Source organism: Lampetra planeri, chromosome 27 (assembly GCF_965212315.1).
Source record: "Lampetra planeri chromosome 27, kcLamPlan1.2.h2, whole genome shotgun sequence".
In the NCBI taxonomy this organism is placed as follows: domain Eukaryota; kingdom Metazoa; phylum Chordata; class Hyperoartia; order Petromyzontiformes; family Petromyzontidae; genus Lampetra; species Lampetra planeri.
Genome location: NC_136133.1, coordinates 5528058 through 5543159, shown reverse-complemented (window position 1 = coordinate 5543159; position 15102 = coordinate 5528058). Strand labels below are relative to the sequence as shown.

Below are 15102 nucleotides of genomic sequence, written 5' to 3'. Positions count from 1 at the left end.
TATGGATTCTTGTAGTCACGAAAACTTCTAATCGAGACTTACTTTCACTTCCTCTTTTTTGGGGGGAAGTGGGGGGGGTGGTGGGGGGGGTGTCACCTCATGCGCATGCGCATACAATTTCCCGCCACGTGACCACCGACAGACGCTTCGACGACCAATAGCGAATCCGTGCGATGACAGAGGGGCGACGGCGGAGGGGGTGGGGGTCAAGGAGGAGGGGGGTGTTCCCTATTGGCCGCCTGCGATGCCACGTGATCCCGAGCTCGCGCCCGATTGGACCATCGGTTAACGGTCGCCGAATTTGAATTGTGGGTGAGTTGATGGAGGCGAGGCGAGCGACTTTTCTCCGTCCCGACGATTGTCAGCGACTCGCGAACACCCCGAGTTGAATGCCTTCGGTAAATGTCACCTCTTAGAAATGTAACGTGCCCACCCCCCTGTGGCGACTGCCGTGTGTTTGCGTGACCGCCGTCGTGTGCGCGACAACGTCGCCTGTAACCCAGCAAGGCTTTGGCCTTCGCCGCCGCTCGCCACCGCTCTGGAGACGATTGCCTTCATCTGGCGGGCGGGGGAGGCGAGGTTTGCTGCTGTTGTTATTGTTGTTGCTTTGTTGAAAGAGCGCAGCCGCGAGCGAGTGGACGTTTTGGCGCCTTTCCCTCGACTGCAAACGAAACGCCGCGCGTGTAACTCGGTGGTTGTGGCGATGTTCTCGCAGTAGGTTATTCGTGTGTGTTGTGTGTCTCCTAATAAATCACCCCGTTACGAGCCGATACTACTGCGTCGGGTTTATCAGAATATTTAGACTGGAGGGGAAATCCGAAGAGCTATGAAGCTCTTCCCACCCACCACGTGTCCAGTGTGACATCCGTGAACCGTAGTGGCTTATCGCGGCCTGCTGTTGACTAGATCAAGCAGTAAACACATGGCACCTACCCGCGTTTTACAGATTTGTTGCAAGATGCGTCGAGTTATTAGTTCTCTTTAAGCAAGTTTAACGATGAGTCAAATCGGTTTCACGTCACCCCGAGTTTATCTTTGAGCTACATCCGTAGCTGTCACCACTATATAGTAAGCTTTGTAGTTACAATGGTTAGTACTGTAGTTTATATAACAGTAGTTTAAGAGGCGGGTTGCACATGCGGCTCTGTGTAACCACTACTACCGGTATAAAGGGGTACTATACTCGCTTACCTTACCGTCTATACGGAGCGGTGTTTGTTTATGCAGTGAATATATTTGCATTAGTGCCATATTGGTTATGCCTGCTCTACAGGCCTGCTTAGCTTAGATTCCTCGCCATAACTCTTAATACTCGGCCTAAAAGAGTACCCAGTAAAGGGCGTGCGGTGCTGTCAATGCCAACACGTGCTCATTAGCGTCGGAGAAATAGTCAACAACCCTGGGCTGTCACGCACTCTGCACCTTTAACCCTCCCATCCTACGAGGGAAAGGTGTTGGCTGTGATGGCGAAGTTAAAACTATGAAAGTTTTTTTTTTAATTTGTACTAGATAAGGCCCACCTAGCTATATATAGTTCTTTTTCAGAAGCGACATGGCCACAAATGATACGCAGCGAAGTGGTTTATCACGTGTAAATGTATAGCAGTCAAATACTCCAAACAAGTTCTAAGCATACCCGAGGGGAAACCTCTAGAGTGCGTTGATACGTCTCATCCATCAGGAGCAATAGTCCCTGGTGAGAAGAGACAGCCTGATTGGAATATTATAATCCTCAACCACTTTGTGATCAGATCGTAGTCCAAAGGTCGGGTGTGATACCTTGCCCCTTGCGACATCTCTACTGTTGTTGGCACGGTGCGAAATAGGTTCAACATACATACCTTGCAGGTGAAGGATGTGCCTGGCACAGAACAATTGCAGCTTGGTTACCCATTTTTTGAAGTTCGTGAGGACATGAAAAAATAAAAATAAACTAAGAAGAGCAGATGCTGAATTAATATTTCAGGCATTCATATGGGTGCTTAATGCAGCTGCCCATGTGCACTGGCTTAATTTGCGTCTCACTCTATTCGGGTGGTTAAAATCTCCTTTTTTATTACTTTATGGCCGCATAAAAAACCCAGTAAAAACCATACAATGATTTTCGCACATATCGATACGAATGGCAATATACGTGAAATGCTATCCGTTGAACTGAGAAACAGAGTTATGGTTGGCACATACAGGACTTGCAATCCACGTGTCACCGGTTCGATCCATTCTCCCGGCATGGTGGTTTGTGCACTTTAATTTCAGAAGATTTGGTTAAACCATTCATGTGAAACTAGGTTGAAATAGTTCATCAAAACATTTCAAACATCTTCTTGGTTATTTCGGTAAAGTCACGTAGAATGGAAATAATAAAAATAAAAGAATTCTCACGACGTTTCGGCCACAACGCAAGCAGCCGTCCTCAGGTGGAGAACAGGTCTGTCGGAAAGACAGAGTCTGAAATGTCTTCTCGACAGACCTGTGGACGGCTGCTTGCGTTGTGGCCGAAACGTCGTGAGAATTATTTTATTATGTTTTATTTTTATTATTTCCATTCTACGTGACTTTACCGAAAGAACCAAGAAGATGAATCCCTGCAGTCACGACAGCTTTAAATCGAAACATTTCAAACAGTTTTTAATTTTAGAGTTTGGTCAAAGTGCTTCTACGAGAATGCCCCCCCCCATCATAATGAGGGTTATGAACCGTTAAAGCCACTTATTAAACCCACGTGACTTTTTTACCACCTGTTCTAACAGCACCAGCAGATCGCAGCCCTGAAACCCCACGTGGACAGCAGCGGCGATGGACAGGGGGCGCCCACGGCCACTCATTCTTAGGCGGAAGCGTCCGCACGACGGGGAGCAATGCCCACCGTCCAAGGGGGCCTTGCTGCAGGGGGGCATGCGAGACGACGTTGCCACGGCTGGCTCCCAGGTATTGGTATATCCTTCAAAAGTCAGATATTTAAAGACGGTCACTGCGTTGCGCGCTTTCAGATGCGCTTCTGCGGCCGGCTGAAATGCCTGTCCTGATATTAGGAAGCCGCTGGAGCTATGCATTTTAAAATGTGAATTGAAAACTAATTTTTTTTAACTGCTTTTTTTTGTTGTGATTCCCCCGCGTCTCCAATTATAACAGTTGGCGACGTACGGTGCGAAATAAGTTCAACATTCTTTTGCAGCTGTTACGGAGTTTGTCTTTAAATGCAACATATAATTTACATACTTACATCCAAACTCTAGAGTATTAGACCTTGATACAGTCATGGTCACCAGAAGCCAGAATACAGAACAACTTATGACATAGTAATATCCTAAGTTTGATTCGAGATTTGTCGTAACTGAGCAAGTATGAGAGAGCGTGGTCATTGGGTGTCAAAAAGTTATGAGAATTATAATGAGTGGTCAGAACTACAAGTCGATCATAACCAATAATAATTAATACAATTACATCATATATTCCAAAATCAATGATTAATAGCATTAATAATAATATTAATATAATTAATAATATAAAGATACCTCAATCTCAGACCAGTTGAAGCACACGGATTGAAGACATAATCCCTAGCAACAACTTTTTTCGAGAGTGAGAGTTACACAGTAGCTCCGACACCTGTCTGCACTCTTGACGTCATTTAGGATTGTACCACAATCGTAGCCTGCCGAACTTAACAAAGTGTAAGAGGCATGTCTGTGTTCTGGCACAGGTGCCGATAGTGGCGAGAGTCGCAAGCGCACATTGCGGTAAGGCGGAGTTCGCACGGCGTCAGCAGCACAACCGCACGGAAGAAGATTGCAGCGGTGCCGGCTTGAATCCACCGCCGCGCAAGGCCATCCTCCTCGAACACCCTCCTGTGCCGCGCCACGCAGGGCGGACCTGCTTTCCTGGAAAGGAAAACATGGCAGCTCCAACCGCGTGCCCGATGAAGTCCGCCGACCACGCCGCGAGCTTTGTTGCAGCGCCGAAGTTGCCGACGCGTGCCTTTGGGACAGCGACTGTGGGCAATTGTGGTGCAGGCATCGAGAAAGGTACGTCATAATGCGGTTATTATATTTGAGCGATCCAGATGTATGTATCATCATGGGACCTCCTTTGCCAGTACCAAAATATACTAATAGGGTTTTTCCCCTTTTTTCTTGCAACAAAACTGACACTTTTTGCTCGGAATCATGCTTACATTAACCACAATACTTGCAGTCAAATGCAAACAAAAAACAATACTCTGATGATTTATGCATTTTCTTTGAAACTCTTTGGTCCACACCAGAGACAGCTTTCTTTAGAGCCTAGTCTCATGGTGTTCGACCAGATACTTGCATTTGACTGCAAGTATTGTGGTTAAGGTAAGCATGATTCCTTGCAAAAGTTGTCAGTTTTGTTGCCAGAAAAAAGGGGAAAAACCCTATTAGCAGATGTATGTATGTTGAACTTGTTTTGCGCCATACGTAGGCATCCGTGCCTATCGGAGGTGCAGATGAGAACTTGCTGAGATTCATATTAGTCTTGGAAGCTAATTTGGGTACCTGCTAGTGGGTCAGTCTGCAGCCGTAAATGCAAACAGATCGACTGTGATTTGAGGGGAAGGTGCAGTTTAATGAGTCTGAAAGGGCATACATTTGTTTACCTGGCGCTGAGAGTGAAGCAATGCAAGTCTCACCGGCAGAGTTTATCAGTTAATTTGATTTTTAACCTTGGACCTTTTTGAAAGATCGATTGAACATTGAACTGATGTTTCATTATACAAGTGAACATAAAATACACTACCAACAGTGTCTCCAACACGAGCCGGTTTCAGTTTTTTTTTTAAGTTGAATTTCTCACATGAAAATGTAGTAAAACCTCTTGAAGCCAGACTAATTGGTGAGAGATTATTTTTGGCGATGGAGAATGTCAGGCACGTTGCAGATAAGGATATAATTACAGTATCACTAGATCACAACAAAATGTAATCATGGTTAAAGATAATGATGATTATATGAACCTTATGTCGGGACCCTGGGGTCCCATAAGCCCCCGGCTCTCGCATAAACTGCGTTGCGACGTCATTAAATTTCTGTTGAAGGCGAACGATACGGCAATCTATTCCTCTCGACGAGCTCTACACGATGCGCTAATCTAAATTTTGTTTCTGCTGCGCATTCGTCCTCGCTGAGCTTGGACGACATGACAACAGAATGATCCGCGTCAAGTGGGTCGCGGCGTTTATGTGCGCGGTGGGACGGAGTCGCCAAAAATAAATAAATTAATTACGATTTTGACTGGTTTATTCGGGACCCCAGGGTCCCGCCATAAGGTTCATATTCAACTGTCACAATAGCAAGATTCAAACGTATACTGTGTTAGGTTTTTCTTTGATACCCTTCGTCGTTCAATGTCGAAGATGCCGTGATGAACAAAAGCCTAACCAGCATACAGTGGCTGGGTCGACTCGAGGGAGATCGTCTGCTGCCCGGTGTTGCCGAAATCCACCCCGCCGTGGACAGGACAATAAAGCAGGAGCAGAGTCTGAGCTCGTGCAGTAGAGCAAAGGTGGCTAACGACCAAAAGGGCAGGGGCGTGGAGAGCTGTGTTTTCACCGAGGCCACCGATGCTGCCACTGCCAACAGCAAAAAACAACAAGATAATAAAAAGGTGGGGTCATGATTTTTATATATATATAATTTTACAAGTGAAAGTTATTGTTTGAATACATATGCTTTTCATGTCATAACATCCATGAATTGACCATTGCTATATGTTTGTTACCGAAATCTGCATATATAAAAGGGAAATTAGGTAATGTGTGTCCGTTCGAAATGTTTAGCATACGTCCCAACATGCAACAAACTTGAAATTTGGCATATGGGTAGCTTCCAGACTGTACACAATGCAAAAAGTATAAAAATAGACTTTTGCCTGGCAAGTGAGCGGTGACGTCACATCTGTGATGTCACCCGCATGCGGCAGCGTGACGCAGTGTGCCTGCTGACGTCACACATCCCCCCCACCCTGCGCGTAGGCCGTGTATTAAACCAAGACAAGAATACAAGTCCCGGGCGAAGCCGGGTAGTAAAGCCAGTATTACATATATGGGAGTTTACCACGTGGCTTAGCTGATTCCCTGGTCAGGGCAATGACCCACCTCCACTGATATGCTTTGTTCAAGTTAAATTGTAGAAATGAATGCACTGATTGGGCACACGCAAACATTCAAAACGCATGGTGATTTTTGTGTAGTTTTCAACTTAAAGTCAATCATTGCTTTCAGACCTATTTCTCTCGCTAAAGATTATTATGAAATATGAGTGCACATTTTGAAATTATTGATATTGTTACTGAAATGTGCGTTTTGGGTTTTCTTGTTTCCTCCCCCCCCTCTCTCCCTTCCGGTGTTGGGTTGATCAGGACAACCACTCGAACCTGGAGCGGCCGCTCTTCTCTTACATGGCCATGATCCAGTTTGCGATCAACAGCAGCAGCAACGGGCGAATGAGTCTGCGCGAGATCTATGCCTGGATTGCACACCGCTTCCCGTACTTCAGACATTCAGCACGGCCAGGATGGAGGGTAACGCTCACTTTCTGATGTTCGGGTATATTAAATAAATGAAAATGGGTGCCACGGTGGTGAGATGTTAACTACCTCGCCTGGTATACAGGAGGTCGTGGGTTTGATCCTGACCGTCATGACGTCAGTATATTTGGAGTTCGCATGTCTCTTTCCCCGTGGTCGCGTGGATTTTTCTCCGGGTCCTCTGGTTTTTCCCTCCACATTTAAAAAACAATGTACTTTTAGAATATTTGCTATACATTTCCACATGATAAGCCATTTCGTTGAGCTATCATTTGTGGCCAGGTCGATTCTGAAAAGAGCTATATAGCTCAGCGGGCCTTACCTGGTACAATAAAATAGTTTTTAGCTTAATTTTGCAAGTCAAGTTTTGTTTTTGTATTTTAAGTTTTTGCCTCTACTCACAGTGTTTTTCCCCTGTCACCTGCTCTGCCCACAGAATTCAATCCGACACAACCTGTCGCTGCACACAATGTTTGTGCGCGAGACAGTGCCAGGAAGCAAGGAGTCCTTCTGGACTGTGTCCAATGAGAGTACGCACAGGCGGCACGCCTCGTTCAGAGTAAGACAGATGCTTGGCTTTGTCCACATGTAACCTGTTTTATTCCTCTTTTAAACTAGCACATCCATGCCGAGCCAACATGGAACCCTCAAAATTACGGGTGATTTTTTTTTTTTTCCCACGCCATGATCCAAACCGTGCCACGCTGGCCCCACAAGACATTTGAATCTAGCTGGGAGCCCAGCAGGGCCAGGGCCAGGATTAATTATGCATTTATTGCGTCTCGCATCTTGACATGAAGAATTTTGATAAGGCATTCGTTCACAGCCTTGGGGTGCTGAAAGAGTGTGCGTGTGAAAGCGGTTAGCGCGCTGCACTATGAACCCGGAGAACCGGGTTCGATTCCCGCTCACGGCCAACACCAGTGACGATTATCTGAACCGGTCCTGGGCCTCCCCTAGGTCGACTCAGCCTCAAATTAGTACCTGGTGCAGTGTGTAAACATCACCACTAGGGAGACAAAGGCGGTTGGGCGTGGTGCTGGCCACCCACCCCCTCGTGTACCGTTGCGGCCTTCATAGGTGCTCGCTAACAGCACTTGCCCCTACAGTCTGCTAAGGCTATATGGGGGATCTTTATCTTTGTGTATAAATGTGAGCGTTTTTGTGCCACTATAATGTCGCCAAACTCCGGCCACACTTCACTCGATGCAACCCCTGCTCAAAATAGACGAATGGCGTGTGGCACACTTGTTATTTTCCTTCTCGTGTAATGTTTTATCTTGGGTTGCGTTGACATGTTTGACATTTCTGCTTCAGCGGCCTATCCCCTGGTTCTAAGTGAATGAATAATCGAGCCGCATGGCTCCCATGTGTTGCAGGATACATCGCAAGGGAACCACAGTGCACTCATAGGTATGGCAATTGTTACCTCACCTCTCGTACACCATTTGTTCAACGGTTTCTTAACTATTTATTTCAATTGATCATGCGTTGAGCCCTTAGAAGAGGCTGTCTGTTGTATGCGCTCATTCAGAATCAGAATATTTATTCATACTGGAGCAATCCCATGAGCTATGAAGCTCCTTTCCACAGATGTCCAGTAGGGGCAAGGGTTAAGAACGTTACAACAACAAACAGAACAAAACCACGATATCTTCTTGGTTCTTTCGGTAAAGTCACGTAGAAGGAAAATAATCAAATAATTTAAATAAAACATAAAATAATTCTCACCACGTTTCGGCCACAACGCAAGCAGCCGTCTTCAGGTGGAGAACAGGTTTGTCGAGAAGAGTCTGAAAGAAAAAAACATGATAGTCGCGCAGAGTACAAGAAAGGTAAACGAATCACCCAAACACATACAAATACAACTAAACCATCCCCATCCTACCAGGCAAAGCCCACTGAGGTATGAACTTATTTTTCAGAAGCAACCTGGCCACAAATGATAGCTCAACAAAGTGGCCCATCATTTGGACATTTATAGCACCAATATAATCTGTATAATCTCACTGCATGTTTCTAAAAGTGGAAGGAAAAACCGGAGGACCTGGAGAAAAATCCACGTGACCACAGGGAGAACATGCAAACTCCAAATTTACAGGCGTTAGGGTCGAAATCGAACCCCTGACCTCCAGCATACCAGGCGAGGATGATATCATCTCGCATCCATGGCGCCCCTTTAATTGATAAAGGCTCCCACGGCAAGTTATAATACACGATGCTGGCCTAGCCCGTACAACCTCTGTGCTCACGTGCAGTGGATCTGTTGTGTGTCTGTGCGTGCGTATGGAATCCCAGCACCAGCACCATCGTCAGCTCGACGGGTCCAGCCTCTGCTGCCTCGCCCACCCGAGCCACAGCCCATCAGCCTCCTGCTGACGCCTTCCTCATTGCACTTTATTCAGCCCACGCTTGTTGCTGCCATAAAGCAGGAGCAGCAGCAGCAGGTCGCAACGGCGTTGAACCGTGCCGTGAAGGCTCAACCCATGTCCACAGCGCCAGCAAAAATTATGAAGCAGCAGGAGGAACAACAGCAGCCGCAGATTGTAATGCAACAGCAAATGGTGGGACAGATACTGCAGCCCCGGCAGATACAGCAGCAACAGCAACCGGTGAAGGAGGAGCAGCAGGAAACGGTGCATAAGTGGATTGTACGGGATGAGAGTGTGCTGCAAGTTGTCCAGCAAGAGCAACAAGTGAAGGAGCATTTGGTGCGACAACTACAAATGATGAAGGAGAAGGAAGAGAAGCCGACGCTACAGAGGGTGCACGAGTGCCTGGCCTCCAGCACGTCAGCCACGGTGAGAGGCATCCCTTCGAAATACATTGACATCTTCATCACCTACATTGTCTTCAGCACCACTGCCGTCGTGATCTATACCACCACTGTTGTCGTGACGTAGCCTCATGAGTGTGTGTGGGATTGTAGTCACTGGAATGGGTGCTTTTTTTAAATCCTTTATATTAAGTTCGCTTGCTTGCTTGCGTGCTTGCTTGCTTGCTTACGACCGTGCAAATCTTTTGGTCGTTTTTGAACACACTTCCCGTGATCCAATCGAGCTGACATTTTCCACACAGACTCGTTGTGCGTGACAATTAATTTTCGTGAAAAAAAATGTCCAAAGTTTTACACTGTTTAGGGAATTTTTTTAAAATATTTAATTACTAATTGCTTAATGCTGGCAGACAATCATCTGACCCATAGGTGGCAGCCATCTCAAGCCAGAGGACGAGAGGACTCTAGCCGCCACGCATATAAAGGATTTAGAGTGAAAAACTTTGTTTTTACGGGTTAATTTTTCACTTTGTGAGCTTGTATGTGCGTACGTACGTTGAACTTCTTTCGCACCGTACATAGCCAACCGTGCTAATCGGAGGTGCGGGGGAAGGTCAACAAACTAAACACAATAAGCAATTTCGAAGGGAATTCGTTTTCAGTCTGGTAGTGTGATTGTATAATGATAGACTTCGGGAATCCGTGCGGTGATGTTAAGTTATTTCCTCTGTATTTTTAAAAATGCGTTTTTCTTTTATCCACAGCCGTCGGCGTGCACCTGGCAGCGCAGCGAAGTGGGCAGTGATGGCGAGAGTCTTGCCCTGACTCCAAAGAAGCAAGCGCTCTACCGTACCCCAAAGTGCAGGCGTAAGCAGGGTCACTTGCGCAAGCAGAGCCTTGCGCACCAGCATCTTACACCCGCGTCAGAGTTCCTGTTCATGGAGGAGTCTGTGGTCAAAGATCCCTCTGGAACCGAATGGGGAGGTAAAATTGGCTGCACGACCAGCCTCTTGTATGTGTGTGTGTGTGTATATATGTAACTTCTTTCGCACCGCACGTAGCCAAGCGTGTTAATGTGGAGGTGTTGATGCTTGCAATGCGGCTATGGATCAAACACATTACATGCTCAACTATAATCCTGTCCCAAATCCACAGCCACTCTTAGTCACTAAAGACTAGGTAGTACTCTTTGTTTTTTTCGGTAAAGTCACGTAGGTAAAAAATTTAATAAAATACATGAAAACAACTAAATTAAATCACGACGTTTTGGGCGCAACACAATCGTCCGTCATCAGGTGGGAAAGCGTGGCCTACTGCTGATGCAGACTAGGTAGTATCTGCAGATTGTGAATTGAGCGCAGTAACCGCGTCACCATCCGGCAAGATCTATCTTCATAATTATCCTGAGTTGTACTCCATAGCCGAGCCAAACTTATAGTTTTATCCACAATCCAAACCTCAACCATCATTCCTTAACCTAAACCCAAACATTATACCTCTAACTTCCAACCCAAACCTTAGGTCATACTTTCAATCCTCAACCAAAGCTTAATCTTAAACCCAAACATAATTTTCAACAATCTTTCGCCTAACTTTACATTAAACCATATGTTTGACGCGTATAATATGTTGCTTTCATATATCGATTGTATAAAAAAAATTGCTTCTAGATATTAATTGTAGAATGATAATCTTACATAAATCAATTGTATCAAAATTAGCTTCAAATACAGTAGAGCCCCTCTTAACGATGTTAATTGGTCCCACGAAACGGTCGTTAAGTGATTTGGCCATGAAGCGAGCAGAGGAAATACACGTTAAAGGCTTAATTCGTTCCGATAGCACTGAAAGTTACCCTTTTCACCCACAAAACGTACTTAATAATATTAATTTAAACTATAAAACGTACTTAATAATATTAATTTAAACTATAAAAAAATAAACTTAATTAAACAATGGATATTAATACAAAAAGATACTAACAACGTAAACACATGACGATTAAAGAAACATGGTTAATACATGCTTTAATTAATATTTACTGTACCTACAACAGCTGTTGTTAACAGGAGGAACGGTCAGTAAGCGAACACACTGAGCTCTATGGAGGCACTATACTACTGTACACTACACTACTATACACTACACTACACTGCTATACACTATACATTGGGCTCTATGGAGTCCTGTCGTTAAGCGATTAGTTGTTAACAGGGGTGGTCGTTAAGAGGGGTTCTACTGTATTAAATTGAATGTTCACATGGTCTCCTTTGAGCATAAGGATTACCGTTGAAGAAGGCACGTCCGACTGATTGCGCCATCTCCTCTCGCGTGCAGACCCTGATGGACAACAAGCCGCGGAGTGCGCAGACTTGGCGCTGTTTGCCACCCCGACGCGGAGGTTCAGCCTGACCACTTCAACGCCGTGCCACCTGACGGAGCCGCCCACGTGCCTGCTCTCCCCGTGGAGCCCCCCTTTCACTCCGCCACCGCTGCCATTCTCCTCCTCGCCGTTTAGCCCAGCCACCGCCACCGCCGCCATGGCCTACCACCACTCCCCTCGCACCCCGCACCGGCTGAGAGGCGTCACGCCAAGCTCGTGGACGATGCGCGCAAAGGGGGACCGCGTGCCCAGAGTCAGTCTGTCATTCACCCCAATAAAAGCTGGTTGCGTTGCAGAGAACAAAACAACCTCTGCCGCTGCACCATCAGCGCCGTTGGATATCGTGTTGGTTAAGATAGAGAAGGAAGACGCAGACGTGGAAAATGACAGCAAAGGGATTCGTGGTTCCGTGTTGGCAGATGTGGATACCGTGGCGGAGGTGGCGGCGATGGTGCCCAAGCGCAGCGGTGCAGAGAGAGCCGGGGCAAGCACCTGTGGGGGCAGCGGTGGGGGGGAACTGGCAGCATTGGGGGTGGCGGAGGCTGCGAAGGAGGCCAACGGTGGTGTGGATGGAGCGAGCTGGACATGTGGCGAGGACAGCTTTGAGAAGATTCTGCATGAACTGAGCCTGCCCCAGCTGGAGGAGAACTGGACCGATTCAATGTTGGACATGAATAATATAAACTGGACGCTGCTCGACACGCTGCACGCAGGCGTGCCAGGCTTCTAGGCGGCGGCGCAGTTTGTACGTTTCGATAATCGTTCGGCTTTAATTACTGTACACGATTTTCGATCTGCGGCGACACTCGCCTGTCCTGGCACAGTGTTAGCGTCGTTGCCCCACAAACCCAGTGAGTTGAGTTCCTGGAAATGGTTAGCGTCATTTGGTGAGCAATACGTGATCTGGTCCCATATAATCAACTCGCCATGATCGGCATGGTGAAGTATGGTTAAGCAATCCATATGACACAACACAGCATGGGGATGCCTGCATCCAGCAGTGATTTGCCAAAGGGTGGTGTACATTAATCGGGCAGTTTCAAGGACAATTAAGCACACATGCCAACTCGGATTTCTGTATCTGATAGTGCGTTTTTCCCCATTCAAAATTATTTCTGAAGCTTTTAACCGCAACATGTTGGGGATGAAGAAAACCATTGCACGCCCCTTGTTTTCATTTGGGTGGCTTGTGTTTAACTTGTCGAGGCTGACCAATTCCACCGATGCAAATTCTCCACCTGGTCAAGGAAACCATGTCTTAAGTACTGTAAGCTTTCGTCAAGGGTTAAATTATTTGGTATTTTCCGCAAATCAGCTTTTAGTCAATTTGGGAACTACTTGGTTGTGGGAGTTTTTATTAAAACACATTTTTAGGTTTAAAGAGTTAATATATTCCCCCCCTCTATTTGTATGTCTGTTTTGTGGTTTCATAAAGATAATCCAGTGTGATTAAAATTAGGTTATGAAGTTGTGTTGCTGTTCAAGACTCATCTCAGAGAAAACCCGGGCAAAATTGATCAGTTGCTAAGCCGCTTAAGCCTTGCGAGGACGCCACAGCGTCCGCCTTACACAGTTACCAAGCCTTGAGGCACCAGTCCATGCTTTGCTGATCGGGATCCCATTGTCCTGCCTGACCTGGCACAGCCAGGTGGCACGCTGAGCTTGGTCGCCTCCATGCTTGAGATGCAATGCAAAGGCCCAGGATGGTGTCCCGACACGGCTTCAGCAGCAGTGTGTGTGTGCCTGCAAGCCAGGGTATCTGGATCCTCCCGCACGGTGCGGCCAGCCAGCATGCACATCTTTGCTGCGGAAGCATTGCAGCCGACGTGAGGAACGCCCAGTCTACAGCGTTTAAGTTCTCCAGCTGTTCCTGGAGAATTTTAAGAGCAGAGGTTTCTCAATAAGTGGAAGAGGATGGCATCTTAGCATTTGGATGGCGCCGCGCGAGCTGGCTGCCATCCGACTGCTCCAGCGCCGCGTCTTCTCCTTCCCATCGAGCTTAGTTATCCAGTCTTCCCTTTCTTCTATACTCCCCTCCCCAGTATTTATTTACCTGTTTCGTTTTCATCTCCTGTTCATAACTCTATTCTATTATTTTCTTGGCCGCACGTGCGCTGCCAGCACCCACCGCTGCCCAGTTGTTGTCGGCGTGAATCGGACGCGGCCCCAACCGTCCATGGAGCCGGACTTCCACTACCTCCGTGCAGGGAAAGTGGCGTTGCGGGCTTGGAGCCCGTCCTGGCCATGATCACTGGCTGTCCGGACGCTTTTCCCCAACTGACTATAGTCACTTTTTCGGCATAAGCAATTACGAAATAACACTTACTACCCAGGAACAAAAATTGTGTTGACCTTTTGTATTCCATTCCCATTTCATCCCATGGGTTCGTACTTCCCGGCAATTTCAACTGCCCGGGAACGACCCAATCAAGCATTGACGGGCGCCTTGCCAACACTCCCACTCCCCTCGGGAATCTCAATCACTGATTCACCGATTCATTCGTTCTGTTCGCTGACCATCTGAGATTTCTCGGCGTCACTGGATCCCACACTCTCCTTCGACACCCATGTCAACCGCGTACTCAAGTCCTGCAACTACCACATCGGGGCCCTCCGCCATCTACGTCCACTCATCACCTCCAACATCACAAATACTCTCGCCTGCAGCATCGTTGGGTCGTGGCTCGACTATTGTAACTCAGTATATTTGGGTCTCAATTGGTCATCAATAAACAATAATGGGTAAACTATATTTCTGTGGTTTTTTGTCATTCTTTTCTTGTGCACGCTCTGCGATAGTTCACGTTGTTGCTGTTGGTTTGCATGCAACGTTTTGGTGAATGAATTTCCCACTTGTGAGGAATTATCTTTAAATTCTCAAAAGGCTTGGGTGTCAAAAAAACGTGCAACACAAATTGTGGTAGCCTTGGAGTGACAAGTCTGTAAACTGTCCAACATGAAGTTGAAGCTCGTTGGGTGATAAAAACATTTTTTGTGTGAAAATGTTTAAAGCGTCAGCAAGGCCGCCATCTGTCAAAGCACTACCTAGTGCAGTGGTTCTTAACCTTTACTGCAGCCTTGCACCCCTTAGGTTCTAAATCGTAAACAAATATATGTTTACTAGCCTTTTGCCCGTCCAAGGACGGGTGTATTTCAATAAATCTGAAACTTGCAAGCCAAAAGCAGACCGCGACGTGATATTCATTGCATCAATTCGTGTGCAATTTGTAAGGCCGCGGTGACAGACTTATTTCATGTAAAGGTCATAATCCCTTGTTCATCACGACCTCCTTTTTACTTCAATGTCTCAACAGCGTTACGGAGATCACGTGACGTGAGGGTTCTGCCTTTGTCGTGAGGGTTGTAAGTTGACGCCGAGGAGGGGGGAGGAGGT

At 46.7% G+C, this 15102-nt stretch overlaps 1 protein-coding gene across 2 annotated transcripts; it reads left to right on the top strand.

Annotated features, from left to right (window-relative positions):
• Positions 1-239: 239 nt before the first annotated feature.
• On the top strand, positions 240-14460 carry LOC144728064 (uncharacterized). Of its 2 annotated transcripts, none has more exons than XM_078607347.1 (10): positions 240-312; positions 2751-2928; positions 3704-4025; positions 5378-5628; positions 6382-6543; positions 6986-7108; positions 7929-7962; positions 8848-9350; positions 10090-10309; positions 11663-14460. In XM_078607347.1, exons 2-10 carry the CDS (start codon positions 2797-2799, stop codon positions 12436-12438), a joined length of 2523 nt encoding a protein of 840 aa, XP_078463473.1. In that variant the 5' UTR covers positions 240-312; positions 2751-2796; the 3' UTR covers positions 12439-14460. The 2 variants fall into 2 exon arrangements, with proteins under 2 accessions (XP_078463473.1, XP_078463472.1); XM_078607346.1 differs by having other exon boundaries at positions 281-398.
• Positions 14461-15102: the final 642 nt, after the last annotated feature.